Source organism: Maylandia zebra, linkage group LG7 (genome assembly GCF_041146795.1).
Source record: "Maylandia zebra isolate NMK-2024a linkage group LG7, Mzebra_GT3a, whole genome shotgun sequence".
NCBI classification, from domain to species: domain Eukaryota; kingdom Metazoa; phylum Chordata; class Actinopteri; order Cichliformes; family Cichlidae; genus Maylandia; species Maylandia zebra.
Genome location: NC_135173.1, coordinates 58,608,806 through 58,636,639, shown reverse-complemented (window position 1 = coordinate 58,636,639; position 27,834 = coordinate 58,608,806). Strand labels below are relative to the sequence as shown.

Genomic DNA, 27,834 nt, shown 5'->3' with positions numbered 1-27,834 from the left:
AATAATTAACCACTATGTCAAACTTTGTTCTACTTCACAAGGTGCAGTCCAAATCTGGTTGTCTCCCATGTGCTTGCCCTTATCAACGTAAAACGTATGATATATGCTATACTCTTTTGAAGGATGACATGGCTTTTGTGTTGTCAGCCTTCAAAACAAACACAGAAAATAATTCAGAAGAGCTGAAAAAAGCTGTGGAGGATGCACTGCTGGACATGAGGACCATACTGTGAAAACAAAGACATGAATAAAGTGGTGGCTTTTCACTTTTGTTGAATGCAACATTTGCTTGACCAACACTGTTGGTCAAGCAAATGTTTATGCTGGTAAAAAGAAATGATCAGTTGTAGTCAATTGTAATCACTAATGAGAAGTTTATACAAGTTTGTACAACTTATTAAAAGATTTAAGTGAGTTATATATTTGAACCTGTATACATTTGATGCCAAGTGTTAGAGAAAATCTGAAATGAATTCAAACTTGTCCAGGCAATTCTGTTTTTGAAGTCAATTTGACGCCTATTTTTGTGTTAAAAAAGAAGTACAGGTGGCTAAAAAGATATTTACTTATTGTGAAGCGAAAAGGTCTCCATCCATTCTGTTTTAAGGCTCATATATATGACCATAATGTCAAGGCTTAATAGCAAGTACAATGTGTCCAACTAAGTACCTAATTAAAAAAACAAACTGAAATGTATGATTTTACACAGAATATTTGAAAAAACTGTCCAGGAGATTTTCTATGATAAAATATGCAATTTGTCTGTCAACACAGAAGAACTGATGGCATGTGGAAGGTCCCCACACTTTTACCTTTTCCACAACTCAGAGGATATCACCAGGCCGATCAGCTCTCTAGAGATTTTTTTGTTTTGTCTCTGTAATTCGTGGTTTTGTATTTTGGTATTTTAATTCTGAGCCTTCAGTTGGTTATGGTGTACGGGGGGGAAAGGGTTTTCCGGTACTATGTAAGTTAGGATGTAGATTTCCTGCAGAAGCCTAAATCAAGTCTTAATGTTAGAAGGATATTTAGTGCAGAATTTACTTTTTTTTTTTTTTTTTTACTATCTATCCTGCTATTTCAGACCCATGCTGTATTCCAAAGCCAAGTTAACTCAATGTCTGACTGAACGTGTGGTAGTTATGACAACAGCAGCAAAAACTCATGTTTGTGTGTGTATTACCATGACATTTCCAGACCTATAAAATAAAGCATTACAATTACAAAACCAACATGTCTATAATATTGGCTTTTATTGAGGGATCAGTATTCATATCTCCATATAAAGAACAAAGCATGAAAAGTAACAACGGCAAAATGAAGAGGTGAAACCTAAAATGTCATCCATGGCAAGAAATAAAAGTAAAAATACTTAAAACCTTCTTTTATCACATAGCTGGGTTTCTTTTTAAAACAATTTTAATCTTACTATCCTTTAATAACGGTGACAATGCACATACTGTATGTCTTGTGATACATAAATGTCTGTTTTTTAATATAGCCGTTTCCATGATTGATGTTCTAGTTTAATTTCAGTTTAATAATGATTGAAGTTTTGACAATATCTAAGATATTTTGAAGTTTCACATTCACTGCAAAAGGCGTTTTTCTTGCTCCTGCTTTTAGAATTATGTGAATAGCAAACCCTCATATTTCCTTTATTTATTTTAGAGATGCAGCCTGGGAGTATTATGAAAGATGAATCTGGTTTTTCCTCCTGCTTTCATTCAGGCTGTCGTTCACTGATATCTGTAAAGGTCACTATAGATTGTTGAGTTCCAAAAGGGTTTGGTCCAATACCTGGTGCATGTCCAGATTTTCTTCTTTGGCGTGGGCCAGTTTCTCTAGAGTTGGAAACAAAGACACAAGTTACCTTCCAAGTTAATGTTCTGTCTATGATGAATATCTAAAAAATCGAATTGCTCTCAAATGCAAAGTTGTTATGCATAGTCTTTGTGTAAAAGGTAAATGGACTGGTTCTTATATAGCGCTTTTCTACTCTGTCTGAGCACTCAAAGCACTTTGGGTGAATGAATTACTTGTATAATCACACAAGCACTTCTAAGCTTAAGTGCTAAGTATCTAACATTCATACACACTCCGATGGATGCATCGGAGAGCAACATGGGGTTAGTATCTTGCCCAAGGATATTTGGCATGCAGACTGGAGCAGCCTGGGATCAAACCACCGACCTTCTGGTTAGTGGCTGATCCGCTCTGCCACCTGAGCTACAGCCAGTGTGAGTTTTACAATAGAATAGTTGAGTCAAACAGGTGTTCAAGGATCAAATGAAATGAAAGGAAATGCTCCTGATAAATAAATGTTTTAATTTATAGCCTACTATAGTAAAATAAAGCCTGCTGTACAGCCTACAGGTTATATACAGTAGGCTACGGTATGAAATACAGATTGTTCAATATGAAATATAGATTCTTAGAAGCAACTCAGTACATGCAAAAATAGGACTAAAGTAGTCCTACACACATTGAAATAACACACTAATTTAATGAAAAAGACGGCTAGAATTGCTTTGTATGTAATATTGTCTCCTTTTTGAATGACTTCAATATTCTTCCCCTCTGCAATTCTCTACCTTATCATGGTGGAGGGGTTTGTGTGTCCCAGGGACTACAGTAGCTTGCAAAAGTATTCGGCCCCCTTGAACTTTCCCCACATTTTGTCACATTACAGCCACAAACATGAATCAATTTTATTAGAATTCCACGTGAAAGACCAACACAAAGTGGTGTACACGTGAGAAGTGGAACGAAAATCATACATGAGTCCAAACATTTTTTTACAAATAAATAACTGCAAAGTGGGGTATGCGTAATTATTCAGCCCCCTTTGGTATGAGTGCAGTCAGTTGCCCATAGACATTGCCTGATGAGTGCTAATGACTAAATAGAGTGCACCTGTGTGTAATCTAATGTCAGTACAAATACAGCTGCTCTGTGACGGTGTGATGGACCGAGCAGTGAAGGAAACTTAGGCACAGGTTAAAGTCCAAAAAAATGATTTTTTTTTATTTAACCCAAAAAACATAATTGGTTAACTCATGCAAAAAGACTCAAAATCTTGGGCCCATAAAAGAGGTCAAAATAACAAAACTCTACTCAAAGTTGACAACACAACTGATAACTCAAACAAACTGACCTAACTTAATGAGACAAAGGGAAAACTTTAATAGTGGCTGATCAGCCCACAAAAACAGGAGAAGGGGTAAAACACACAAAACCTAACAAACCAAACATAATGAACTCCAATTCCCCCCCCCCATGGTCCTGGGTTATGGCGTGAACCAATTTGTATTCTTCCTTTAAAGCTCGCTCCGCCCCTTTTCCACCTCTTGGCTCCTTAATCAAGGGACTGGAACAGCTGCAACTAAGGTAACTCAGAAAACAAAAAATGAATCATACATAACAGTGTAAACTAAAATGTGCGCACTTATTTTAGAATGCAGTGTTATGTGGATATGTGAATTAACTCTAAACCAAAACCAGTTATTTATTGTCCTGTAAATTAGGGCTGCTCGATTATGGCAAAAATGATAATCACGATTATTTTCACTGAAATTGAGATCACGATTATTTGACGATATTTATTTAACCCTTTAAGACCTACTATAGAACCAAGTCCACCAGAGCTTATATTATTTTTTTTACATGCTGTAGTGCCATTTGTGGGAGCATTTCAAGTTGCTATACATCAATACAACTGTTATAGCCCATATTTTAATAATATGTATGCATTAAGTGCATAGTAATTACATAAATTGCAAAAAAGTGCAATAAACTACAAAAAAAATTGAAAATCGCTTTTGTTTTGTTTACATATATTTCTACTTGGAGAAATTTAAGAGGTTTATCCCTCAAAACTTTAAATACAATAAAGTTGCAAAAAATAGTTTCCCACCACAGGAAATTTATTTTGAGTGTCTTCATAGTTTTATTTTGGAGATACACCAATTTTTATACTGCAGGAAAAACAAAAAACAATCCTATGATGCAAATTTGCAAAGAAAACAGCATGTGCATCATTTCACTGTGGGAAGTGATAGGAACGGCAAAGCGTGTTTCTGGAATATTATGTTTTTGTTCCTGCAAGCGCTTTTTATGCAATTTTTGCAAAGCTATATGTGGAACGAAACCGTGACCGAGGACAAGCTGATGGCATTAGATGTAAGTACAACTCCTCCGGTTTCATATGCAAAACAAATTATTGCGCTAGCTTACACGGTTCAGATTCTACAGGGATTTAAAAATAGTTACGCAAAACGGAGCGTGCTGCTCTGACGGCTTTAAAGGGTTAACAATGACTTTAAAAAAATAATATAAAATAGTGTGCAACACCACTGAAGTTTTTTTTTTTTTTTTTAAACTCTCTTTTCAACCAACGGCAGTCACTCTCCAAATAACTTCTGCTTAGCTTTCCGAGCTTCCCTCGGGTCCTCTTAATCAGCGGTCTCCAACCTTTTTTGCGCCACGGACCAGTTTATGCCCGACAATATTTTCACGGACCGGCCTTTAAGGTGTCGCGGATAAATTAGGGAGGGGCTAATAATCGGCTCAGTCATTTTTAATGATCGTTGAAAGCCCAGATCGTAATCGTGATTAAAATTCGATTAATTGAGCAGCCCTACTGTAAATTAATTCCTATATTTAAAGAAAGAAATGTGAATGCAATGTTACTTATAAGCCTCTACACTAACATGGTGGGTATTACCACTGTGTGGCTGTAAGTGCAGCCATCACAGACGGCCTCAGAGGTTGTCTAAGAGAAAATTGGGAGCAACAAAACCATGAAGTCCAAAGAATACACCCAGACAGGTCAGGGATAAAGTTATTGAGAAATTTAAAGCAGGCTTAGGCTACAAAAAGATTTCCCAAGCCTTGAACATCCCATGGAGCACTGTTCAAGCGATCATTCAGAAATGGAAGGAGTATGGCACAACTGTAAACCTACCAAGACAAGGCCGTCCGCCTAAACTCATAGGCCGAACAAGGAGAGCGCTGATTAGAAATGCAGCCAAGAGGCCCATGGTGACTCTGGACGAGCTGCAGAGATCTACAGCTCAGGTGGGGGAATCTGTCCATAGGACAACTATTAGTCGTGCACTGCACAAAGTTGGCCTTTATGGAAGAGTGGCAAGAAGAAAGCCAGAAAACAGAAAACCATAAGAAGTCCCATTTGCAGTTTGCCACAAGCCATGTGGGGGACACAGCAAACATGTGGAAGAAAGTGCTCTGGTCAAAATGGAACTTTTTGGCCAAAATGCAAAACGCTATGTGTGGCGGAAAACTAACACTGCACATCACTCTGAACACACCATCCCCACTGTCAAATATGGTGTGGCAGCATCATGCTCTGGGGGTGCTTCTCTTCAGCAGGGACAGGGAAGCTGGTCAGAGTTGATGGGGAAAATAGATGGAGCCAAATACAGGGCAATCTTGGAAGAAAACCTCTTGGAGTCTACAAAAGACTTGAGACTGGGGCGGAGGTTCACCTTCCAGCAGGACAATGACCCTAAACATAAAGCCAGGGCAACAATCGAATTTAAAACAAAACATATCCATGTGTTAGAACGGCCCAGTCAAAGTCCAGATCTAAATCCAATCGAGAATCTGTGGCAAGATCTGAAAACTGCTGTTCACAAACGCTGTCCATCTAATCTGACTGAGCTGGAGCTGTTTTGCAAAGAAAAATGGGCAAAGATTTCAGTCTCTAGATGTGCAAAGCTGGTAGAGACAGACCCTAAAAGACTGGCAGCTGTAATTGCAGCAAAAGGTGGTTCTACAAAGTATTGACTAAGGGGGCTGAGTAGTTACGCACACTAGGGCTGGGCAATATATCGAGTTTTTTAAAAATATCGATACATTTTTATACGAGATATAAGATGTGACAATATCCTTTATATCGATATAGTCTATGTTATGTTATAATTATACTTGTGGAGCCGCAAGTTTGCCTCTCTTTCGTCCACTTTTGTCTCTACGCAACGTTACTCTGCCTCGCCTCTCTCCTTCACTGAACACAACTCCCCCTCCTCCCCCATCGCTTCACCTGCAGGCGGCGACAAGATGGACACGGCAAATCTCCGTTAACGAGTTACTGCGCATCAACGTGTTAACGACCTAACCACGCTAACGCCATGCAGCCCAAAATCCTTTCATTTTTTCAAAAGTTGACAGCACCCCTTATGTATGAATTCTGGTTGTGCTTGATGACCGCGAACCGATTTTATGTGGTACACGGCGCTCAGCAATCTGTCAAAAAAATGTTTGAGTACGACTTTAGTAAGCTACGGAGCTGCACTGCTTGATGACTTGTCGGAGCATTACGGCTACCGAGGAGCCTCGCGGAGTAATACGTACTGTGTTTCAACGTAATATTACCTTACTGTGAGTGTATAAGGACCATAAATGGCACCTGTTCAGAGTCATGGTTACGAAGCGGATTTCAAACTCCAGGCTGTCAGTCACGCGGTAGAACTTGGGAATAGAGCAGCTGTGAAATCTGTCTCTTTGTTATTATGCTCAGCATCTTTTAGTTTACATTTTGACTGCACAATTGTGAGCTTTTTGTTATGCACAAAAACAACATTGCTTTAGTTTATTTATGGAGCATATTAATTAATAAATGCTCATAATTTATTTTTGAGTAATTCTTTCATGTACATCTATGCTGTATGTTAATAAAAGTGCCTGTGTGACATCTGGGAAACAGCTTTAACTAAGAACTCTCTTTTTGCTCTTACTTTATGGCTTAAAAAAATTATCGAGATATATATCTTATATCGCCATCCAGCTAAAAAAATATCAAGATATGAATTTTGGGTCATATCGCCCAGCCCTAACGCCAGTGTTGGGTAAGTTACTTTAAAATAGTAACTTAGTTACATTACTAGTTACTTCTCTCAAAAGTAACTCAGTTACTTCAAGTTACTCGTTACTTTCAAAGTAACTAGTTACTAGGGAAAGTAACTTTGGTTTTACTCAGAATTCTCTTGTTAATGTGTTGCTTCCATAACTTTGCCAGTCTTCTAGCTTGCTTACTTGCCACAAGTGCACTGTGCCACCTACCAGTAGAAAGGAAAAGATAATGTGCATATTTCCACGAGAGAAATCCCACGCCTGGACCGTCATTGACTGTTGCCATGATTCTAGCCTACGTCACAGAGTCATGTGTGCCTTTTACATCCAACACAAAAACTGCAGTCGTGGTGCTTTTGATTGTACTCAGAACTCGGAAATTCTGCCTTCTGAATAGGAAGATGTAGGCAACACCAGACTGCAGATGAGCTGCATACAGGGCTGGACTGGGACAGAAAATCAGCCCGGGCACTTTGACTAGTGTCATATCTTTGACCACCATTATAGGAAAAATCTTAAAGCCTTTGAATGAAAACAAACACTGTTGTGACAGTGATGTACACTGTTTTGATGGTATATATGTATCAATCTATCAATCGTTTGTTGTAAGATTCAGATAATTATTTTTTAAAAGCGAGACATTTTAAATGAGAATAAGAAAGAAAAGTATTTCCTTGTGCCCACCTCTCCCTGTTAATGCCCTACATGGACCCCTGGCAACACTTTGCTAGATCTGCACCTGCACAGTTACCAGCTGTCAGCTACCTAAAAAAGGATCCTGGGGTTATTTGTCTCTCAGAAACTGTTCATAACTTCCCTTCAACTCATTCATGTCACCTAAAAGGTAAACCTGTTTCTCCATCACAGCTCTGATGATCCAGTTTCAACATTATGCACTCCACACTGTATATAAATGCCACTTGTTTTGCACATATTCAACTCTGTATATTTTATATATTTTATTATTATTATTATTATTTATTTATTTATTTTTTTTACTATTTAATTTGTAAAAATGTGTATACACACACACACACACACACACACACACACACGTAGGAAAATATTTAGTATACACATCCAGAAATGCATACACTATTATATATTGTACATATATTTATTAGTTTCAGGTTGGCCATTCTTGTATTTTGCTCGTTTGTGTTGTTGTGTTTGCACATCTCTGTTGCTTGTGGGGCTCGCACACAAGAATTTCACTCGCATGTGCTGTGCCAGTGTGCCTGCACATGTGATGTGACAATAAAAAGTGATTTGATTTGATTTGATTTGAGTAAGGACATCTCCTGGTTTCATCTTCATGTTTCCCTCTCACCAGATAACCAAACCGACATCATGACCAGCAGCTTTACAGCTGTGGCTCCAGCAAACATCAGCTGATACTAGAAATTAATATTAAATAAATTCTAACAACAGCTGATCAAGCTTAAATGTGCTGCTGTTGTTTAGCGCGACATCCGCTGGTTTCCTCTTTCGGCGCAAAGTGAGCGATAAACAAACAAGAGAGCTGATCATTGATCAGTTTCATGATTGAAGTAGAAACGGGAGAGGGAGGGGGGAGAATGAGAGGAGAAGAGGCAGCTGTGCAGCGTAAAGACAGAATAACTGCAGCTTTGTGCCTTTTCCATTGTAACTGAATTACGGGACAAACTGTTTCTTTTCACCTCAATAAGAAACGCGTAATATTTTCTCTGAATACCAGACGGGACGGTTGGCAACTCTAATAACTTATGAACAAAATAAAGTTCAACATCATTAACTTCATAGCACCACCCAGCTGTATAGAAACTCCGTCATGCTAGCTAGCACGCAGTACGGAAAAAGTCAGAATAACGAAAATAAACTCCACCTAAACTTGGTTTATATCTGACCCAGAGAGACTGCAGGTCATAACTTCTTACCTGAAGTTCAGTTCACACTTGGACCAGCGGCCGCCTCAGGTCTCTTTTCCTTCTGCGTCCCTTTCCATCCTCCACCTGCTGGCCTCCAACACTTGCTAATGTTACTGAATCTGTGGAAGCTCCGCGATAGCCACCACACGAAGTAACGAGTAACGACCCTATCTAAATCCCAGTAACGAGTAACGCGTTCCTGATTTTGGCATAATAACTAGTTACCGTGCTCGTTACCACAATAATAACGTAGTTACTGTAACGCGTTACTTAATAATGCGTTAGTCCCAACAGTGCCTAACGCACACACCCCACTTTGCAGTTATTTATTTGTAAAAAATGTTTGGAATCATGTATGATTTTCGTTACACTTCTCATGTACACTACTTTGTATTGGTCTTTCACATGGAATTCCAATAAAATTGATTCATGTTTGTGGCTGTAATGTGACAAAATGTGGAAAAGTTCAAGGGGGCCAAATACTTTTGCAAGCCACTGTATGTTGTCTGGGGGCTTTTACCCCCTGGTAGGGACTCTCATGGCTCTTTGTCTGGTCCCTGACCAGACAAAGAGCAATTCAGAAGATGGCTCAGAGTAAAGCTGCTGCTCCTCCACATTGAAAGGAGCCAGTTGAGGTGGTTCGGGCATCTGATAAGGATGCCTCCTGGGTGAGGTGTTCTGGGCATGTCCCACCGGGAGGAGGCCCTGGGGCAGCCCCAGGACACACTGGAGAGATTATACCTCTCGGCTGGCCTAGGAACTCCTTGGTGTTCCCCCGGATAAGCTGGAGGTGGTCGCCGGGGAGAGGGAGCCCCCATGAACCGGCCTAGATAAGCGGAAGATGGATGGATGCAATATTCTTGATCATTACCAAAGCTTTATTAACTTACACAGTCTCGATTTTCAGCTTTCCTTTCTGGCTTAAAAAAGCATTTAATTTAATTCAGTTTATTTATATAGTGCCAAATCACAACAACAATCTCTATATGCTGTTAAAGACCCTACAATCATATGACCTCCCATGAGCAAGCACTTGGCAACAGTGGGAAGGAAAAACTCATTATAATTATTGATGAAGTTTCTGAAGTGCAGGTAGGCCAGTTCAGCACCCAGACTTTTCGACTACAACGCTATGCTTTTGTAATAGATGTAGTATTGCACTGGTTTAGCATTCTCTTGCTAAAATATGCAAGGCCGTCCCTAAAAACGACATTGTTTGGATGGGACCACATGGTGGGCTAAACTCTGTATTTATGCTGTATACAATATTGTACGATAGATACAACAGTGATGGTGCATTTTCAGATGTACTGCTGCCAGTTCCATAGACAACAATAATACCCTGATACAGTCAGAAATGTATGTTTGAATTGAGCCATGATAACAAGTCAGATGGTCCCTTTTCTTTAGTCCAGAGGACACAGCGTCCATGTTTTCCAAAAAAGAATTCACAAATTTGATATGTCTGACTATAGAACACTTTTCCACTTTACCTCAGTCCATTTTAAATGGCCTTTGGTGCACAGAAGATGATGAAGTTTCTTTGCATGGTAGAGTTTTAACATACATCTGATGGTACAGTGAACTGTGTTCACAGGCAGTGATTTCTGGAAGTATTTCTTAGTGCAATTCAGTGATTTCCACAACAGAATCACACCCGCTTTTAATGCCATGCCACCTTAAAGCTCAAAGACCACTGTAATCCAATACTGATTGATGGCGGCACATGGCGGAAAAAGCATGGCAGCGATGGAGAATGAGAAGGGCGAAAGCGGATCGTTGAATGAAACGGATGAACCAGAATTGGTTTGTAAAAATGCTGCAACTTCAGTGGTGTGGAACTGGTTTAGCTTTCGTCCGTCAGATACACAACAAAGCACTATTTTTGGTAGAGTATGCTAGTGGGCCGTCGTTATTACTGTGTTTTTTGGAAAATACGGCACACTTAAAATCAATCCTTTGATTTTTCTGAAAATCGACAGTGCCCCTTATAATCCCGTGTGCCTTATGTATGAATTCTGGTTGTGTTTACTGACCTGGAAACGATTTTATGTGGTACACGGCGCTCGAAAATCTGTCAAATGTTTTAGTACGATTTTAATAAGCTACAAACTCGCACCGCTTGATGGATTGTCGGAGCATTACGGCTATCATAGGCAGGAGGCTCGCGGAATGATACGTACTGTGCTTCAACATAATATTACCGTATTGTGTGTATAACCTCTTTTTAAGTTTTGTGGATATTATACATGGTTATGCTGAGGATATGTTGGCCAATTTCCACTGGAAATGCCTTTTGGTTAAACTGTCAGCAAGGAATTTGCATTTGCACTGTTACATTTTTATATAGCTTTAATCCACATAAAAAACAGCTGCTTGTTTAAGTGAAAATACATTGGGGGGTTTTTCCACTAATAAAGTTGTGGAGTTGTAAAGTATTTTGTCTAGTGTCAATTATATCGTCAGTTATATTGTTATCGCAAATTTTCAAATGTATATCGTGATAAATATTTTTGGTCATATCGCCCTGCTCTAATTCCAATTCCATTATCGATGGAGTAATGGAGCAATCAATACCCTACAACACCGGGCAGAAAACGTTCTATCTAAGCCAGAAGGGAAAAAGAAGAACACACACATATAAAGAAAGCTCTTAAAACACATGTGGTTATCCTAATTGGGCTTTCATCAAATCAGCAAAGATGCACAGAAAAGAATGTCAGACACCAACTAGGGAGAATCAGAAACACAAATGGAACATCCCCTATGTAGCCGGTTTGGGAGTTTTGTCTTTGGGATGAACCAGTTTTTGTCGGAGTGTATGCCTGGGTCTGAAGGACACTGGGATGTTATGCTTGGAGAAGACACTCCTGAGTTTCTCTGATAAACCCTGTATGCTGTACAGTGCAGCGAGGAATGCTCAGACCTCTACATTGGAGAGGCACAATATAGAAGAGCCACCTTGGACTGAGAAGACAGATTGTTTGAAAGAGGAGTGAAAGAAGCCATCTTTGTCCACTGTGAATGGCAATCTTTGAACAGAGGTGGTGGCTTACAACACCAACTGTCTGCCATCTATAATCCAGCCTCTCGGCTCACTGGCTCCACTTTGAGAGTCACCACCATCTCTAAGCAGCATATCAAAGACATTACATCCATACAAATTAATTATATGCTGCGTGATCAAATATTTGTGCATGTTGGAGGTATTTCCCCTGTTGTGATCAGTATTGCTAAAAAAGTTATTACGCATATTACACAGAACACTTTTCTTAAAAGTAATGCAGTACCTTGCTTAATTACACCCAGGAGAAAGACATGATATACTACTCATTACTTTCATGTTACTCTGGGTTCAGCATTTACTCAACTTCAATGTCACTCTGGTTTCTTGGCCAGCTTAGCATTAGCATGCTGTTTGTGAAGGTGCTTGCAAAGAGCCAAACTTGTGTTAACAGTATAAGTTTTTGTCCCTGAGCAGTCTCCACTTTACAATTGTATTCCCATCCTTTCTTCTATAAAAAACAGTCCATATGCTGTAAACTACATCACTATTTTCCTCTGACACACAAACTGAAATCAGTTGATCATAGCAAGAGTGCAAGAAACGATAAGCAGGACTGATAGGGCAGGCAGGCAGACGAATTGGACAACTGTGAACAGGTTCTTTACACATCCTGTCACATCATAACTTCCTTTTCTCCATCATATCAGCCAGCTCACATACTCCTGCCTTTCTTTCATTCTCACTGCTTCCTAACATGCTTTTCCCCTCTCTTCTTCTTCTCATTACAGGGGTGGCTGTAGCTCAGGGGGTAAAGCAGGTCATCTGCTGATCTGAAGGTTGGTGGTTTGAACTCTGGCTCTCCCAGCCTGCATGCCAAATATTCTTGGGCAAGATACAGATGCATCCATTGATAGAAATGCCCCATCCATAGAAAGCACTTGAAAGCATAGAAAACAGAAAGTGCTTGGGTGAATGTGGCGTGTGAACGAATGTGAACGCATCATTCAATCAGAGCTCCCTGACCTGCTGTCCATCTACACCAAGCGGTGCAAGTCCAAAGCTAGGAAGATTATGATGGACCTCTCCCATCCCAACAATGGACTCTTCTCACTGTTGAGGTCTGGGAAGCGCTTCCGCTCCCTTAAGGCCAAAACAGAGAGAATGAAGAGGAGCTTCTTCCCCCAGGCTATTCGGGGCCTGAACCAGGTGTAGGACTGGACTCTCCCAAACACGTCACTATAAGACTGGACTCTCACACACGTCACCACACGCACCACCACACATTTCCTATAATCCTATAATTCCTATAATTTATAATCCTTATCTTTATAATCTCTTCTGCTATTTGCACATTCTTTACTGTAAATTCCTAAGTTAATTTGTAAATTTTTGTAGTAAATTGTAAATATTGTAAAACTTTTCTTCTGTCATTTAATGGTCGGGCCATTGTACAGCTACAAGCATTTCACCCCCATGTCATACTGTGTATGGTTGTGTGTGTGTGACAAATAAAATTTGAATTTGAATTTGTGTTGTTTAAAGCACTTCGAATGCTCCGGGAGAGTAGAAAAGTTCTATCAATCACATTACATTTAGCATTTACAAATTCCACCAGCAAACCGTTGGCCAAGTGCAGAGGAAGCAGTCAGTGTTAATGAGGACTGATGATCCACATATTTGATTTGGCCAAGGTTTTATGATGTATGCCCTTCCTGATGGAACCATCCCCATTTAGTGCTTGGGAGAAGCACTAGGAATTCACTGATGTGGCCATCCCATGACTGGGTAAAATACACACACAATTACGAACTGACAAACTGACGAATTACGAGAGTGACAAGGAAAACTGAGAGAAAGTTGTGAAGTGAAGACAGCTTTATTACAGGGGAAAGACAAAACAGAATTGCTTAACTAATATTTTGCTAAAGAGAAGACAGCAACATAGTAGCTCAACCTTCTTCTTTAAAAAAGACCAGTCCTGTGAAATAGCTTACTCTTTTACCACACAGTAGCACTGTGGAGTGGAGAAAAAGAACAGCAAACAGGCAGTAGAGTTCAGACAGGAAAGAGGGGCAGCGAAGAAGTAAGACAACTTCTACAGTGTAGTCATATCGTTGAGGGCCAGGTCCAGCTCCTCACTGAGAGCCTTGCCCTTCAGCTTCTGAGCATATACTTCATCTAAAGGAGGACATTGAGACACGGAAACAATTAATCACATAGAGAGACAGAGATCGGATAGAGGTAGGAAGACAGGAAAAAGAAAAGAAAATAGTTTAAACTGTAAATCTTCATACCGATTCACAAGTGTTAATGCCATCACATCAGCTTGTTACTTCAGCTCACCAAGACAACAGACAGCCAAACCTGAGCTTAGTCAAGCAAATGCCAACATCCCTGACTTTGATTAGTAAGGAAAAGATACAAATTGAACAAATAACTGGAATTATTGGTTGGTACGATTTAGCCTTGATACCACAGACACCAGGATAAGTATCAATGTAAGCACTTCAAACCAAGTTCAAACTATTTTCATTCAACAACTGTTATGAAAATAATTAATGAATTCACATATCAGAACTACAACCACAAAACACCATGTTAAAAGTCTACATCATTCAACAACAATGTTTTCACTGTTGTGTTTATGTACAAAGACAAATATTGACAAACACACTGTTATCTGTTTCTAGATCCACAAAGATGTGTGGATATGTTTTTCTATCACTATTAGGGTAAGAGAAATCTTAGGAAACCGTCAAACCGATATCTGAATGTTTAGGTGTGGGTGCATACCACCATGAATGGCATAAAGGCAAAAATGCCCAAAAGAAAAAAAATTAATTAATATAGCAGCAACATCAAGTTTTACAACTAGTCATTTTGCTAGCTAACTACCTTCATTGTGGCATATTGTGCTATGAAAAAGTATTTGTTTGTTTGGTCTGAAACATGTAAGTGTGTGAAAGATGCAAGAAACAAAGTCAACCTGGGTAAATACCTGGGTGTGATGATATCTGTGTATTCTTTTTCTCCCTTTTGCGTTACACATTTCACTGTTTTTCCTTTTGCTACCTAGCCTGACCTGTCTCCCCAATGTGATGTTTGTTTATTGTATGTACGGTCCGCAAGGTCTGTCATCTCGGTTGTGGGCAACCGCAACTAACAAATAAACGCTATTTCATCATCTAAAGATAAAATATTCAGCTTTTAAATGATGATTTAAATTATTAAGGGAAAGAAAGATTATTAAACCTACAAAAGAGGAGTAGGGCCACTGAAAAGAGAAAAAACAGTGGGGACATCTCCAAAATTCAGATTAAACTCAGAATTCTGAGAAATAAAGTGTATTGTTTCTACAATAAAGTATTGTATATGTTTGCCTAAATAGGGCTTTTAGTCCCTAAAACTAGGAAAGAACTATATATGAAGTCCATTTCTATTAAGGTGTCATAAAATAAAAAATATTCTTGCTTTTTGTCTTAGTGGCATTTCTCATAGTTGCTGTATTACTATAAATGTTGTAGGTAAGAACATGCAGAATGACGGCCAAGTGCATTAACTCTAAGTATTAAAATTAAGCAATTAAAATTAAGCAAAGACACCATAACTGGATTAGAGGAATTTGGTCCTTCCACTTATCATTGGCTTTATTCAGGAAATTGTAACTGCAGAGAACAGCTGTCCAACAAAGTGCCAGTTCAGTTACAACACCCCATAAGTGAAACTGTGTGTGATTTTAATGTTCACTGAGGGACACTGAGCAGACATGTTAGTGGAAGTACTGGCAGAGATAAGAGGTGTGTGTGGACTACCTTCTAAATCATCAATGGTCTTCTCCAGCTTGGCCACAGACCTCTCAGCAAACTCTGCACGGGTCTCAGCCTGGAATCCAAACCACAGCAAAGCATCAGCTTACTCCATAAATCATAAGTATACAACAAAAATAATAATAATAAAACTAGACTGGAAAAACTTTACCTCCTTCAGTTTGTCAGTAAGAACTTTTATTTCTTCTTCATATTTGTCCTCCTTTTGAGAGTACTGAAATATAAACAAATAACATACAAACTTTCACAAAGTGTGTTTAAACAACATTTCCATTTCATGAGTGCAGTTGGCCTGAGTACCTTATGTAAGTATTTTCCATCTGTTTTCCCAGGCTTTATCTCTAACTTTTAACCATGTGGATAAAATTATAGCTGATTCTAATTTTCAGTGGTGTGTTTCAATCAAAAAGATGCTGGAAATGTGGAAACCTATTTAGTTTAACCTTAAATTTAAAACTAAAAATGGAAATGGACACAAATCAAATAATTATCATCATGACAATTTCCATCATGTCATTTAAGTTAATTTTGCTGTATGCCGCTGAACTTGAAACAAAGTTTCATTTATTTATGGACTGTTTATGTGTCTGTATCCTCATAGCAAATTATAAATGCGTTTTGTTGAATGGATATAGGGTTTCTATTGATGTCTTTAGATTTGTTTGAGGTGAGGCCGAGTGACTGGTCCCTCTTTTTTACAGGTTATATTTTTACAGGTATTTTACAGTATTTTTACGGGTTATATTTCATATATATACAATCTGACTGGCCACTCTTCAGGCTAAATACCCCTCAGCTCCTACTGTACCTTTTCAGCCTGTGCTTCCAGTGACTTCAAGTTGTTGGTGACATTTTTCAGCTCTTCCTCAAGGTCACCTGATTTACTGACCAATGTAAGAAAGATGAAAAGCAAAAGAAGAGAAAGTAGTGACTTGAAAGGTAGAATAGCAGAAGAGACTAAACTCAGACATTGACTAATAAAAGACTACATGACTTATAACAAAAACCGCCAGGCTCTTGGTTAGAATCTGTTTTTGGAGGGAGCGTGCATGGTCTTTGATCAGTTTCTTCCAGGTATTCCTTCCACAGCTCAAAGACATGCACGTTAGCTTAACTGGTGAATCTAAATTGGTCGCAAGCATGGATGCAATGTATATAAAGTCCCTAACTGCGTAGAATAAAGAAAGAGAAATTTAAAAATATAAAAAATCTACTTTTTAATGTGCCTATAAACCTACTAACAGACAGATACCAATAATGTCTTCATCCGTCTCTCGGTGCTTTGTCTTTATTACCCAATGAGTGACAAGGCCATAAGGCTACTGTCTCTACTAACAAATATTTTAATTCAATAAAATAAATGTATTTTTTCATTTTAAAACACTTGACTAATTTCCTTAAAGAAATATTAATAGATGACAAACAATACACTGATGTGAGGGAACACAATTCAGTGTTATTTATATAATTGTGTTTATTTTTATTCTGAAATATAAAAAAAAAATACTTTAAGTACCACTGTATAGATGGATGGATGGATTCTTGCTGGTCTTATTAATTTTAAAGAAAAAAAGTAGAATATCAGCAGTACTTAAGTGCAGTATAAGAGGGAAATGTAGAAAACATAGATGGAAAAGTAAAGAGGCTGCAGGTCAAAGGAGCACAAGACAGCAGGTCACAATTAGACCTCAGTGGTGTTCATACAGTAAGTACCTCTTCTTCTGAGCACATCATGGACTTGAAATTTTGGTCCATTAGTTTGAGCTCCTCCTCCAGCTCCCTCATTCTCCTGCACGAGTTAGTCCAAAATGTTTGGGGGTGAGGAGGATTGGTGGTTGCCAAAGAGACAGTGGTTGTGCAAACATGCATTCATTCACAAAAACACAGAAAGAAAGAACAACACACAGCCAGAGAGGTATACTATGTAGGCAGGACTATCTTTGCATTAGCTGGCTCTACGGCTCTAAAATCCCAATCTAACAGGTTTGTGTACATTACATAATCCCACAGTTAAAAATCTGAATTATTCTAAGAAAACAGGGTGCTTAAACTGATATTAATTTAAAGCTCTGACTATGACCTCCTCTGGATGAGGTTTAAGTATACAGCATAAGCTGCCATGATGATGTAGCCAGGTTAAAAAAAGAGCCAGTTTAATAAGCCTGCAGCCATTACGTTTGCTTCATAGTACAACCTCACGTCTCTGTGTCATTAGTTTTATGTCCTACTTGATGACAGCACACAATAACACTTTGCATTTGTGATGAAATTGTTAAGTAAGCATTCAAGTCGTGCATCACAAGAAAATTAAACAATTACAATAATATTTGTAATTTAGATCACTTATAGAGCTAAAATTCCAAAATAAGTTAAATCTTCACAAATAATTGCAAATCATGGCTTTGCAATTTAAGCAGAGATAAAAACAGAATAAGTAGATTAAACAGCAGTGATCATTAGTCGCAGTTGTTAAGAGAATTCTTATGACATGCAACACTTAGAGATCCCACTACTATTTAATCTAGACATACGGGTATGAATTATATTATTTAAAACAACAAATGAGCAAGATTATTTTGTGATGGTAGGAGTCACATGATCTCTACCATGACAACATGTATGTATGTAAGTGACACTTGCTAGTGTTTTTGGAGTGCAGGTATTGACTTACGCCTCAGCTACTTCAGCACGCTCCTCTGAGCGCTCCAATTCACCCTCCAGGATCACCAGTTTGCGTGCAACCTGCAGATATTCACACACTTAAGTCATCCCAAATAACATAACAAGTCTGTTAACTCATTTTGCTTAGTAAAAATATTGTATTTATGTGAACTTCTGGTATTTATCTTTGTTGACCCTATTACTGACCAATTATATACTGTGAGTCTGCACTATGTTCAGTCAAGTCATTATAGTGCTGTAAAAAAGTATTTGCTCATCTTCCTTCAAATGCATACAAACCAACATCCCATTCTTAATACATAGGGTTTAATATAATGTCAGTAAGCCTTTGGGGTAGATGTAGCTCACATGGCAGAGCAGGTCATCTGCTAATTGGAAGGTTGGTGGTTCAATCCCTCCAGTCTGCATGCCAAATATCCTTTGGCGTACTCAATAATTTAAGAATGTGTGTGCATGTTAGATAGAAAGCACTTACATAGAAAGAAGTGCTTGTATGAATGGGTGAACAAGGCAAGTTGTGTAAAACACTGGATCACTGAATTAGAACTTGGAAATCATTTTATCTTCATACATGCTCAATCATCCAGGTAAGGAATTCCTAAAAAGTTGACTCTGTTCATCTGGACGTTGCGTTTCAGTGGAAGAAACGTTTCGTCACTCATCCAAGTGACTTCTTCAGTCTCAGCTAACTGCAGGTTTCCCCAACCTTAGCTTTGCAAGATTACTGAAAAAAGCACCACTGAATGAACAGTGGGCTGTTAGGTCAGTTCCTTGATCTTTTGACAAAACTTTTTGTCAACTTTTTGCCATATAATCATTTTTCTTTTTTAAGGTAACCTACTGAGAACCTACTTAGAATTTGTGTAGAGTATTAGTTGTTGTTGTTTTTTCTCCAACTGGGACATCATGCAATAACCATGAAAAAAACAGCAATACAACACCTCTTCATATTTGCGGTCAGCCTCCTCAGCGATGTGTTTGGCTTCCTTCAGCTGCATCTCCTGGATCTCCATTTTCTCTTCATCTTTTGATGCTCTGTTCTCTATGACTTTCATTCCTCTGAATAACAGGAAATGTGACGGAATAAGCAGTGTATACAGCAGTGGAATTTATATTTTTATATATATATATATATATATATATATATATATATATATATATATATATATATATATAGAGAGAGAGAGAGAGAGAGAGAGAGAGAGAGAGAGAGAGAGAGAGAGAGAGATTGTGTGTGTCTGTGTAATTTTTTTGTCTCTGTATTAAATATGCCACTCTCCATGCTCTCAATTGTCCCCATGGGAATAGATAGAGTAACTGTCAGATGTACAGTAACTACACTAAAGTCATGAAAGACTATGACAGAGCTGAATCATGGTTCAAAATGTAATGCTGATAGTCATAGTAAATACAATACTGGGTTGTATAGTACAGGATTGGATAGCTGAAAACTCAAATTAAAGTGAAGAAGTGCCTTATAAAAAAGGCTGGATGTATTTGCCATGTCCCACGCTTAAAAGAGTAACAGTAATAGTTTAACAAAAACAACTGTACCTTCAATAACACACTAGCATTCATAAAGAGGAGCATAAAGAATAGCAAACAGCATCTTAACTCTACAGACAGAGAGTTCAAATTTTAGATGGATGGACATGAAGCTCATCACCTCTCACTCTCATCTGCAGCTTTCTCAGCCTCCTCCAGCTTCTGCAAAGCAGTAGCCAGTCTCTCCTGAGCTCTATCCAACTCCTCCTCAACCAACTGGATACGTCTGTTTAAGGATGCCACTTCTGCCTCAGCCTGCGGGGACACACACACACAATTATTTTTTGTCTTTTTTGTGTTCCCCCCCCCCCCCCCCCCCCTGTTCTTCTCTCCTGGCTCCAAGTAGTCATTAATTTGCACATCTAGACTGAATCCACACGTCTATTATCTTGAGGGTAAAAGAAAAAAAAAGTTGTTTTTGATTGCTAAGCGGAGTCCTAAGATATGTTCCTTACAGTTTGTTTGTTTTTTCTAATTGGGTTACTATTAAAAGAAACAAGGATGTGATATTTGACCAAAAAAAATGCAGGACTTTTTAAATGACATTAAATGAGCAAAGACGGTGGTAGAAGCATATAAAGTCAACAATGTTTTGAAGCTTTTTTTTAAGTCGCCGAAAGAGTTTCAAGATGGCTACCGAGTGGCAAGACTTTCATTTAATGTTTTATTTTAGAATATAATGCCATTAAATTGCTTTAATTCTTTTATTTGTCAGTTATTTTTTATAGTTATATTTCCTCTTTTACAAACAAAGGGGAAACAGCCGTTCATTGACGACTGCAGTTTCCGGTGTAGCGGTCTTAAGACGGTGTTTCTGAGTATTACCCTTTCCCTGGCCTGCCTCTCCATGTCAGCTTCTTCCCGCAGCAGCTCTGCTTGTTCTTCGGCCTCATGCGTCGCTTGCTGCAGTGTCTGTATTTTCCGTCTGACAGAGTCTATGGACGTCAAAGTCGCCATGCTGCGAATATTCAACTTCGAGCTTTTCGCAGGCGTCACGGCGTTGCCTTGGCAACTGTAAGTCGGAATCAATGCAAGAGTTTTCTGGTTACTGTTTCAAAATAAAAGTTGGCGTTCCAGGTGAAGTCGGAAGTCACTCTTTTCAAATGGAACGCCCGCTTAACTCGGATTTCCAACTCGGGCTTCCATCTTCGAGTTAAGAATTGAAGATGGAGGTTTTGCACATAAACATTAGCAACACTGTAAAAATGGTAATATATACATGTTCTATAAATAGAGAGTTGAACAGGCTCTACCAATGAATGTGCTCCATAGTGGTTTTAAAATAAATAAATAAATAAATAAATAAGCAGTTTTGTTTTGCTACTGAACCATCTACCTTGCAGGAACAAAATAAATCCTGTTTTTCCAGGCTTCTCAGAGTTCACTAGCCTCATCCTCAGAGGTAAATGGAACACAGCTTAGCAATGACACAAGTTATTTGGACAGATAATTTTTCTAATATTCCTTCATAGGTAATAAAGTAAGATTTTAGATAGATTATAGATTATAATAATGCATATTTTTATATAACAGTATACTCGATTAGGTTCATTTTTCACCCTTATGCTAACAGTACAGCAATACAACATGGAATATGACTGCTCATATTTTTTTGCACAGCTCCAGATAATGTAAGTAAGAAATTGGCTACAGTGTCAATAAGAAGGACAATTTGTAAAGGCACTAATGATGGTAAAAAGTCAAACTTTTCAAATTATTTATTTCAAATTATTTTCAAAGTACATATATATGCACAACATAAATGTGTTTGAGAATAGAACTTGATGTCCCAAGGCAAAGGTATTTATGTTAGAGTGAACATCAGTTACAAGCAGAGGAAGCATAAACAAATGAATGCATTGCTCTGATGCTTTTCCATCTTTGGAAACCTCACAGTGACTCTGCAGACAAGACAAAGTTCCACTCCTTTTAGGACCAATGCATGTGGTCTCACTCTTTCCTGCATTGCTCATTTTGACTCAGAACTTTTAAAGAAAACTAGACCACAAAAATGACTGTGACTCTCATAAAAGGCATTGTGGCCCCATTTTCACTACTAATCCTGTTCCATAAGTCAAACATAATACATCCAACAAAACTATTATAGTTGTAGGAATAGAAAGTTAAATATATACTCATTAAATATAGTAGTAATTCAAGTACCTGTACAGATATTGAAGATTGTTACACCGGTAAGCTCCAAATAGTTAACCATAGTATTAACCACTGCACCACCATGCTGCCCAAAATAAAATCTTGCCTAATAAACTGTTAAGACTTGATAGATTAGTTGTAATTGTCCTCAGTGTGCTAATAATCATTTTTCTCAAGTAGCTGAAAATGAGTTCACTGCAAATGATGATAGTGATTTGGAGGATTCAGCACAAATAGCTTTTACATCATATGAATTGGTGATGATTTTTGGATATGTATAAGTTGATGGAATGTAAAGTTTGACTTACTGTAAAAGTAGCTTGTGCATATTTCAGACATAGTAGAAGCTAAGACTTGCTACTAGTTTTATAGCATTAGTGATGGCCTACATGACCTTAATTTCAGTTACAACCCAGTGCTAAACACCTGAAGTGACTGGATTGAATAGTGACAGAACATTTAAGAATGACAGTACACATAAGGTAACAACCATCACTGTGACCAGACACAGTAAGCTAATGTGATCTCGACAATGTCGCCCTCTAGTAATACTGTCATTTATGCTCACTTACATCTGCTGCCTTTTTTTCAGCTTGCTCCAGCTTCTCCTGGGCATCCTTCAGTGATTCCGAGTATTTGTCGAGCTCATCTTCTACTCCTTTCAGCTTCTTTTGCAGGGCAAGCAACTCCTCTTCAAGCTAAAGCCGAAATATACCAAGACACAAAACACAAAATTATTTTATTTTAGAAGCATTGGGGAAAATTGAACAAAACAAAAAAGAATTTTTATTTTATTTAATTGCTCATAATCGATTTGCCAAAAAACATTCAGTTTACAATAATGTGACAAATGAAAAGAAACCTTGCATTATTTCATTATTTTTGAAATGATTAAGCACCTATCAAAAAATTACAAAAAAATATCTCACTATTTATTTTAGCTTAGTGTTTTTAACCCCAGCAGTAATAGATTTGTATTAAAATATTCTGACAATGTTGAAAATGTAGTTCTTTTGACCTGCAGTGAGAATGTAGAGGCAGCAACAACTCTGCAAATAAATGTACTTGATTAGGCCTAAGTTCATTATTATGCAACAAATTATAACATGAGCTGTATTCAGTAAAAATCCAAATACTCAAAATCTAACTGGCATATGTGAGAAATGTTGCTTTACAACCTCCTGATGATGTTGTATTAGTTATAAAATTCTGATATTAACGTAACAGACATGGATCTTTGAGCATATCCATGCTCCCAAAAGGAACACTGTGTTCACTTATAACAGACAAAAGAAATTCTTTGTTATCCAGTGTCTCAAATATATTTTTACCAAGTTGCTGTGTGCAGTAACAGCATATAAACAGTGACAGTAGCCACCAACCCCAGATGCCTATCAAATCCAACACAAATCTAGTGTCATTTGTAACACTCTATTAATGATCTAGTTAGATGATTGGTGTAAAATCTGTGTGCATATTCTTCAGAGAAGAAAACACTTTTTTCTTAACCCCCAACGGTAAATCTGAATCTAACAACCAGATTCCCTTTTCCAACAGAAGCTTTCAGGACTATAAAAAGCCAGTTGCAAATGACAGTGATGTGGCCTGACAACAGTGTTCCTAGTACAAATGTGCTTTAAATATCTCTTCTGACAGCCTCTCACAGCCATCTAAGGCCTGATACTCACATATAGCATTTGGCAGTCCTATAGTTCCTGTCATAGTGGTAACCAAGACAACGGCCTTGACAGACTCTTAAAAACTGTGACAATTCAAAGGTGAGTTACTTAGATGTAGAAATATAAATGGAAATGTTCATTGGTTCTAGGTAGAGCTGATGGTGATAGCAAGCTGGTATCCCCTGGGAATAATTTCTATGATAGCTGGTGCATAGTTGAATGTTAACAGATTGCTATGTGATCTTGAGAAAATACACAATAGAACTACACCAGAGAGACTATAAGCCATACAGGAATTTCACTGCGTTGTCAGATGTTTCTCAAAACAATAAATTATGAATATTTTCTCATGTGTTCAAGAGTTAGAAAAAGCAGTCAGTTTTGAATAGAAAATAGTGGAATCACATGTAGACTGAGTAAACTGATTTTTTGTGAGCTACTGGCTTACTCGTGTATTCTGAAAGGGAAATAAGAAGCAGAGCATTCAGGTATCAGGCCCCTCTCCTGTGGAACCACCTCTGTACTTTTAAGATTACTTCAGAGTTTCCTTTTTGATAAAGCATATAGTTAGGGATGAATTAGGTGATAGTGAATCATTCTTTAGTTATGCAATAAGTACTTCTTTGCCTCCCATAGTTATTTTTCTCTTCTCCTTTCTTTCATCCCCCAAAAGCTCATGGAAGATGGCAGAACCTGAGTTTGGTTCTGCTGGAGATTTCTTTCTGTTTAAAAGGAGTTTTTCCTTCCCACTCTCAATTGTTTGGTAATAAGGGATTGTCTGATTGCTGGGGTTTGGTTTTCAATACACCAACAATCTATGTCCACTGTGAACGACCATCCTTGAACAGAGGTGGTGGCTTGTGACACCCACTGTCTGTCACCTATAATCCAGTTTTTCCCTTCCCAGGTGCCTTAACGCCCACTCACATCTTGTGTCAGTTGATCTTAACTGGGACCACAGAATGGGATCTTAAATATTGGTGGTGGTGCTTAAATACTGGTGTGGTATATTATTTTGGTTTTAAACATTCTGTAGTCTAAAAATGTTTTGTACAATGTACATAGAGAACATAATCATGTTATCCAACAAACATTCCTTTTCAGACATTTAAAATGAACAGTATTCTGATTCTTATGAAATTATAGCAGGTTGCAGGTACATAAGTCAGTTTTCAAATTTTAAGATGAAAATCAATTGATATATTTATTGTTTAGACATAATTTTGACATAGATGGGTCAGATCTAAATCTGGCTGATAGCATAATTCATAATCATAATTGTTGATGTGTATATCGCTTCAACGTTGCAGCTGTTGATTTCCAGAAAGCCAGACTGCTTTTGGTGCATTTCAGTCACTTTCAGTTCAGTCCTTGTAAATGACCATTTTCAATGACTTTTCTTTGTTGTTGTTGTTTTTAAGCCACTTATGACTAAGTGTTCCGTCTACACATAACAGACAACTTATCAAAGAACCAGTTTACATGTATATCTTTAGGAACTTTGCTACTAGCAGGCTGTCAGAAAAACATCATCTGTTCTCCTTGCTTTAATTGAATCTACAAAAGAAGAAGAAGAAGAAAGAAATAGAATGGACACTGATGGGCCTTAATGCTCTGTCACTGAAGCTTGACAGTTAAATTCCAGTTTGGTGTTAAAGCTATGCCTTAAATATTACTACTGCAAACACTTCTGATACACTGTGCTAACTTATGCCATAATTTGATGTGCCCTTCTCAAGAAAAAATAACTATTTCATTCAGTTCATTTCAGCACAACAGTCTCAAAGATATCAATGGAAAGTTGTCAGGTATGGAAAAGTGTGGTAGGAAAAAGTCATGAGCAAGAGGTATGACTTCAATCTCAAGAAGATTTTCAAGAAAAGTTGATTCAAGAACTTGGGAGAGCATCAGAAGCGTTTAACTTGGGATAAAGAGGGGGGAAATGGACTTTTGCTTAATGGTCCAAAGTTCTCTTTTTCAGATGCAAATAAATGTTGCATTGAGAGTAGAGAGGCACATAACCCAAGGTCTTAAAGTCTAGTGCGAAGTTGCGATTGTAATGATTGGTCCACTTTGTTGTAGTCCAGAGTCAACTCAGAAGTCCACCAGGAGATTTTAGAAAACCTTGTGCTTCTATCTGTTGGCAAGCATTACGAAAATACTGATTTCCTTATTAACACATGTCCACAATGCCAAAACTCCTACAAGATGGTTTGCTGTCCATGTTATTATAGTACTGAAATAGCTGCCAACCAACCTGACCTGAACCTCATAAACAATTTGTGGGGTATTGTCAACAGGAAGAGATGAGTAACACAAAAGCTAAAAACACAGACAAGCTAAAGGCCACCATCAAATCTATCAAAGCTGATTGCCTCTATGTACTGCACTCATACAGTAACTTGTTGTGAAGAAGTCCCAACCAGGAACATACATTTCAGAAGCTGAATGTTTCTGTATTGATTTAAAATAATACTCTAATAATTTGATGCTGGATTTCTGATTTTCCTAAACCTTAATCATCAGATTAAAAATTTAAAAAAAGTCTGAAACATATCAAAGTATTTCACTATACTTTTTTGAACAAAAAAAGAGAGACATTTTGTATTTGCTTTTGTAGTTACTTGTCATGTTTAGTTTTGTAGTTATATATAAATACATTTAACTGCATATCATATTATATAATCGTCTTTTCAAACCTGAGAGATTGATCTTGTCACTGACTGAGCTGAACTGTATATGATCAGGTTAAATTACAGAACAAGCAGCTTTTGTCAGTGATATCCGATATAAGCAGAGACCCTTTAAAAGTATCCATCACGGAATAATTTTAGCATATAAGAAATACTCTCACTTTGGAAATTTAAAATGCATTTTGGTTATAATATTTGTGCACTTTTCCCCGATTTTAAATAAACATAAAGTATACCTATGTAAATATCAAGTTTCAAGTGAAAATAAAGATAATACAGGATATACTTTAACTATCTCTACATTTGGAAAATTATTGTGTCACAGCAGCCGAAACATTAAACAGAACCTATATCAAATTGAAATACAAGAGCTCAATAAAATAAATACAATACTGGAAAACAAAATCACTCAAAAAAGTAAAAGAAAAGAAAGGGGAGCACAACTAAATAGAAAAAAAGTGAAATAAAAGAGCAAAAAGTGTCTTAGACTCGTTTTTTTATGGACAGTGCCAAACATTGACGTTAAATGCCAAAACATAAAGCCACAAGCAAAGAATATCCTGAATGAGAAGTGTCAGCAGTATACATCAAACAGTGATAATAAAAATCAACTTTAGCAGCCAAAAGCTACAGTACATTTTACATATTGAATTATGTATGTGCGGTGCGGGTAAATGCTAACAGGACGATATCAACATCAACTGGTATGGAGGTGCATTTCACGTCAGACCTTTCGCCCATTTACAACTTAGTCGGGTTTTGCTTTTCAGCACTTCTTCTAAATTATTTTATATAGTTCTGTGTGTATTTTAAGGTATTTATTTCATAACTTTTCCTTCATTATGTTTACGTTGAAACGTTTAAACGTGTTCAACGAGTTGCCTGTGAGGTGCAGCGTAGCTCCTTCCTTTACCTGTTTGCATTTGTCCTCTGCTCCTTTTTTGTCTATTTCAGACTGTTCTGCCCGGTCTATAGCGTTCTCCTTATCCAGCTTCAGCATCTGCATTTTCTTCTTGATGGCCTCCATGTTTCTTCAGTGTCTGTGAGCTAAACAGAAAGAGAACTGCACCCAGCTTTCGGGACAGACACAGGCAACGGTCCGTGACAGGAGAACAGGAGGGTCTCTGTGAAGCTGTTCAAGAGAGCAAGAGAGGATGGCATGACAGCAGTACGAGCCCACGCACTCCTCTTTTTCTCCCACTTTGGATCCGTACGATTCGTTGACCATGTTTAGGCACTGAAAGCTGTGCAGGCTGTCTGACGTGTGTGTTCAGTATGTGAGAATAAATCAAGACTATCCCCGACCACTGGGACATCAGCAAAGGTAACAGAGCAAATCACTGATCTAAAACGTTTAGAGATGAAAAAAGTAGTACCAATCCGAAAATTACCAATTAAAATATTAAAGGCGTTGAATTAAAACAAACAAAAAAAAAACAACCCACAACTGACTGGGTCATATGTGAA

General features: G+C 37.9%; 2 protein-coding genes across 7 annotated transcripts in view; one reads left to right on the top strand and one right to left on the bottom strand.

The window, feature by feature from the left end:
* The window catches only part of LOC101484090 (carnitine O-acetyltransferase), a 34,061-nt gene extending 33,089 nt beyond the window's left edge, over positions 1-972 (top strand). For all 3 annotated transcript variants that reach the window (XM_076886800.1, XM_024803368.2, XM_076886799.1), the window contains one exon: positions 42-972. In XM_076886800.1, coding sequence (XP_076742915.1) covers positions 42-233 — 192 coding nt within the window. In that variant the 3' untranslated portion in view covers positions 234-972. The remainder of the gene's footprint in view (positions 1-41) is intronic.
* Positions 973-1,236: 264 nt separating this feature from the next.
* tpm2 (tropomyosin 2 (beta)) lies at positions 1,237-27,543 on the bottom strand. 4 transcript variants are annotated; one of them, XM_004564658.6, is made up of 9 exons: positions 27,281-27,543; positions 22,568-22,693; positions 19,963-20,096; positions 19,238-19,355; positions 18,286-18,356; positions 17,328-17,403; positions 15,766-15,828; positions 15,600-15,669; positions 1,237-1,844 (listed from the first exon to the last, which is right to left on the bottom strand). In XM_004564658.6, exons 1-9 carry the CDS (start codon positions 27,392-27,394, stop codon positions 1,762-1,764), a joined length of 855 nt encoding a protein of 284 aa, XP_004564715.1. In that variant the 5' UTR covers positions 27,395-27,543; the 3' UTR covers positions 1,237-1,761. The 4 variants fall into 4 exon arrangements, with proteins under 4 accessions (XP_004564715.1, XP_004564716.1, XP_004564713.1 ...); XM_004564659.5 differs by lacking the exon at positions 17,328-17,403 and adding an exon at positions 16,423-16,498 and having other exon boundaries at positions 27,281-27,542; XM_004564656.4 differs by lacking the exon at positions 1,237-1,844 and adding an exon at positions 13,645-13,965.
* Between the last annotated feature and the right edge of the window lie 291 nt (positions 27,544-27,834).